Source organism: Physella acuta, unplaced genomic scaffold (genome assembly GCF_028476545.2).
Source record: "Physella acuta isolate Inbredline_101_S28 unplaced genomic scaffold, ASM2847654v3 ptg002101l, whole genome shotgun sequence".
In the NCBI taxonomy this organism is placed as follows: domain Eukaryota; kingdom Metazoa; phylum Mollusca; class Gastropoda; family Physidae; genus Physella; species Physella acuta.
The window spans coordinates 10001-15000 of record NW_026733602.1 but is presented as its reverse complement, the minus strand read 5'-3'; the positions used below and the strand labels follow the sequence as shown (position 1 = coordinate 15000).

Below are 5000 nucleotides of genomic sequence, written 5' to 3'. Positions count from 1 at the left end.
GTGTATGTGTGTGTGTATTTTCATTGGTTTTGTTTTAAATTGCATCCACAATTGTTTACTGAAACGTGTCTAGGCGTTATTTAGAGTTTTGGACCAGACGGTTCTATGGGGCAAATGAAATAAAGTTTGCCTGTTTTTCTGACCTCAGCGTACGAAGGGATAGTGTAATCAGCACTGTACCAATCTGTTTTTTTTCACTAACGTTAGCCAGGTACTCATTGGAGCTGGGTGGGCTCAATCACGTCCACGGACTCAAACTCAAGATCCGGACTCGAGGCTTGAGGGTTAGTAGGTGTGCACTTTACCATCCGACCACGCAGTCTCTTATTACTGGATTAGACTAGTACCAATGTATTTTTAAAGGGTAAAATAATAGGTCGATACACAGTTCTATAGTGTTTTTTTTTTGTAAAACAAAATATTCTCATGTGCTCAGTTGGTCCAAGCAAAACCACAATTGAATTTCACCAAAGCCCATAAATACCGTTAAAATCCATAACATGAGAAAAATTCCTCTACTCACTTTAGTCCATTCCGCATTACTGCCAAGGCAGTTCCCTCTGGTACAGAACAGAGCGACCATAGCGGTACAGTTGTTTCCTTGTTTTTCTACATGGGCCGGCAGCCAAAAATAGCCATGAAATCGCCCCGTGTAGCGACACCTGCCCCGTGCGCAATTTTCTTGGAACCCCACGATCTGCGTCCTAAAGGTTCTATTTTCACCCTGGCTGTTGCCTGTTTAAGTCATTAAAAAGTTAGCTCCACCCATTAATAATCAATATTTTATTTAAGTTAAGATGAAAATTTATGTGTAAAAATAAACTTGGAGACTCACATTAGCTCAATGTCTAAATGAATTAGGGGACACACTTTTGGTCTGTGATTAAATATATATTGAGCGACATTCTTAACGACTAAATTTATTTGGTGACACACTTAGCACAAAGACTTAATTTTTACACTAACATTTATACTAATCGCCATGAAACTTTAGAAAGCTGTCGAGAGTACTTCTGGGAAAGTTTCTTTGAAAACAAATTAATTTTCGGAGGGGCTATCTTAGTCCCTGTGATCTGTTTATTGGGCGTCAGGGTTACTACTGGATTCAACGGTCAAAATGCATCAGACGCATCCGCCTGCGGCCCGGCTGTCAGGTGATCCGGTGCTTGCCGGGTTCCCCTGTGAGCGCAATAGGACCTACGTTTACTTTAAAGAGCGACATACACTACGGATACGGTGAGCGACTATAATCGGCGGTCGTATTACCTCGAGCACCTTATAAAGCACCCCTCTAATAGGGAAACAGTGGGCCACTACATTCAAAAACCAAACTGAACCATTTGACGCATCCGGCACTTTTACTAGTGTAACCGGCTGAGGCGTAGCGATGGGGGGCAGGGGGTACATATGTCTCTGGGCGCCGACCTTAGGGGGCGCCAAAATGAGTTGTAAAAACAAATTAAAATGTCATTTTAGCTTCATTTTTGCATTATAAATAGTAAAGGGGGGGGGGTGAAAATTGAAAATTTGCCTCCGAAGGGGGCGCCTTCTTCTTCTTCTTCGTTCTTGATTATAAGTGTTGAAGGGGATCGAGAATTATCTGCTAGTGCGTTTTAAACTCGAGACTTTGTTCAAATATATCAATCATGAGCTTTTTTGCCGACTCGACCTCCAACACAATTAAGCGTTACGTGTCAACTGGTTATGCGCCATTGAGGCCATTGACTCCGGTTTCAGCCTGCTTTTCTTTTTGGATTTGCTTCCATAGCCTTTGTCCAACCAAGAACAAACTACAGCAGTTGTTTAATTTTGGAGTTGTCTCTCCTAGAAGAGTGGCTGTCCCCAGCTAACGAGCCTCATCTGCCCGGGGGTTCGAACTCGAGAGTTTTCGGTTTAGCAACCATGAGCTTTACCGACTCGACCACGCCGACCCCTAAGGGGGCGCCAAATTGAAAGTTTGTCCCCGGGCGCCGGGAAGGGTTGCTACGCCTCTGGTAACCGGTGGCTCCCGCGGCACACATGACACTTTACAGTTGCTGTGATGTTATACCTCACTATTACGGGAGATGATTAATGTAAATTAAAAACTTACACACAGCATACCCTGAGACGTCTGGGCGGTAATATGGGCAAACCCACGCCCTGACAACTATGTTTTAAATATATATCGTCTGTTTTGTTAAAATAAAAAAAACAACAACTCCATTTTAGAAAACAATGTCGCACATCTAAAAGTACACCATTTATATGCGTTAATAAAACCCTTATAAAATGCTGTGTCACTCTGTGTGTAGAACAGTGGTGTAGCAAGGGGGGTTTAGGGGGGTGTTATAACCCCTCCCATGGACCCCTACCCCTTTATATATCCTATATATATATATAAATAAATAAATATATATATATATATATATATATATATATATATATATATATATATATATATATATCTAATATATAAAGCTCAGTTCTGTATGTAATGCATTTGTATATCGTTGGAATTGTACGAATTTAAAAGTTAGAAAATTATCGTGCGCATTTGTCTAAATTTATGAGCTAAAAAATTACTATTGAAAGTGTTGGGAAATAATTTTCATTTTTCAAATTACAGTAATAATTGTCGGCATGTTCATTAAACACAAGTTTAAAAAAAAATATCATCTTTTACAAAAATTCTAATTATGTCTTTATTTAGTCCTATAGCACTTACTTCCCTTTGATAAATTAGGAAAAACACAATTACTTCCCTTTATAAAACCATTGCATTCCGTGAAAATAATTTACTTTTTAATTACTTTGTTTTGGTGTTGGGAAAAAAAAATAATTACATAATTAGCGGGGATTGATCAAGTGCAAATGTTGTAGGTATTTTACGGATAAGCTTGGAGTATTAAAATTGTTTATTAAATTGAAACAGGCGCGTTCGTTTAAGTGAGTGCAAAAGACTGTGAATAAGTTGGGGTACTATAGTCGTTCATTAAGCTAAAACAGGTGATTCCGCCCCGGGCGTTTATGTTCGCGTTAGTGTTTTCTTTGTGTTTAGGTGGGTTTGCGTTAGTGGTTGCGTTTTGATTTGGTTCGTTTTTGTTCTTTCTTTTTTCGTTTTTGTTTGTGTTTTTTTTTTTTTTGGGTTTGTATTTGTGTTTTTGGTTGGTTTTGCGTTTGAATTTGGTTTGTTTTCGTTTGCTTTTTCGTTGTTTTTTTTTTTTGTTGGTATTGGTGTTTGTGGTTGGGTTTGTTGTTAGGTTTTTGTTTTCGTTTGCTTTTTTGTTTGTTTTTTCTTTGTGTTTGAATTGGTGTTTGTGGTTGTGGTTGGGTTTGTTGTTAGGTTTTTGTTTTCGTTTGTATTTGTAATTGTGTTAGCGTTATGTTTGCGTTTTGTTGTTTTGGTTTTGGTTGGTTGTGGTTTGGGTGGGCAATGCTGGGTTTATGATGATTACTAAACACACAGGTAATGGTCTTTAACAGGAAGGTTTTTCACAGAAGCCAGAGCAGGGCCTGGCCGGGACGGCTAGTATATATATATATATATATATATATATATATATATATATATATATATATATATATATATATATATATATATATATATATGTATATGATTTTATACATAGGGAAAATGTTAGAATCCTTCCGATGACCATTTCCTGGCTACGCCACTGATGTAGAACTAGATCGCATCAACACGCGCGACGGATACTCTAGCGACTAAATAAATTCTTTAACACATTAGGTAGTTGACTAGATTATTGGGTAGCACATCATGAGACACAATTCAAAAAAATGACAGACTTGATTTATTCCTTTGGCCACAGAGGAGCAAAGGGCTGCAACCACGCCTTTATATCGGACTCGGTTTTGGGCAGCTCTGTTTATTGCCTCTTCTTTTACCGTACTCCTCCAGTATTTCTTTGGCCGGCCAAATCTCCCATGGGAAGAGGAACGTTGACCGGCCAATGAAAAAAAAAAAACAACTAAGGCCGATTTATTTATATTCAGATCCCCTTAACATAAATTTTCTTCGGAAAATTGATTCAACAAAATAACACAATTTAGCCATACACCTGCGAATGAGCCAAGCGTTATTGAAGATTTGGTAGGAAGAGCCAACTTACAAGGCACAATGAGGAAACACGCGAACATAAAGAGCAGCTTCATTACTCCTTGACTCCAGTCGTTCATTATTTGCTTGTTGTTTCTGTAAATAAGAAAACAAAACAATAAACTCTGAAACGTTACAAGTTGGATAGGGTTTATGAATGTATAACACACGAGATGTAGTGTGTCACTATATCTGCCATTCTCAATAAGTATAATCTTAATTAGTATAATCTTAATTAGTACAGTAGCAACTGGGCTTTCGCGAATAAATGTGAAAAATAAATTAGGTATATTATACCTAATACTGCTACTTTGGTATTTTGATTTTGTTACTGTTTAAATATGGGAAGGACAACTTAGCTGTACATGGTTAGCGGTACAGCGTTAGGCGCTTACCCGAAAGACTTGAGTTTGAATTCCGGTTAATGTCAATAGAACGTTCGGTTCGAAAGAAGGAATTTTACTTAACTATGGTTTCAATAACTGATATAGAGGAGAAGATCCCTTCCAACGCTAAAATTAAGAACGCAGAAGAAGAAGTAACTGTAAGGTGGATTTTAGAAAAAAAAATTTATTGTCCATTCTTTGAAAATTAAAAACTAGATTCTTTGGCTTTAACCTTTGAGATAAGTCTTATATCACCCATCTCTGGTGGTATCTGGCTTAAATTAGTGAAAGTAAAGGCATAAAGATCTCTCTCTTACGTCCTATGTGGGCATGTAGGCATACGTGTGTATAAAGTTTAAATTAATTTTTCAATTCGAAATGGGACAATATTTTTTGGCAACAAAAATAACAAGGTTTTGTACTGGATTGGTGAATAGATAACTCTTTAACACTTAGAAAAAAAATACATTTTTATGAAACAAATATTGTGTAACAGTAAAATAAGGGGCGGAGGG

The 5000-nt window shown here is 37.5% G+C and overlaps 1 protein-coding gene across 1 annotated transcript in view; it reads right to left on the bottom strand.

The window, feature by feature from the left end:
* LOC131932165 (uncharacterized) overlaps window positions 1-5000 on the bottom strand; it is a 13700-nt gene that overhangs the window by 5016 nt on the left and 3684 nt on the right. The window contains exons 2-3 of the mRNA XM_059289032.1: window positions 4113-4195; window positions 524-735 (exon numbers count right to left, since the gene is read on the bottom strand). Coding sequence (XP_059145015.1) covers window positions 524-735; window positions 4113-4195 — 295 coding nt within the window. The remainder of the gene's footprint in view (window positions 1-523; window positions 736-4112; window positions 4196-5000) is intronic.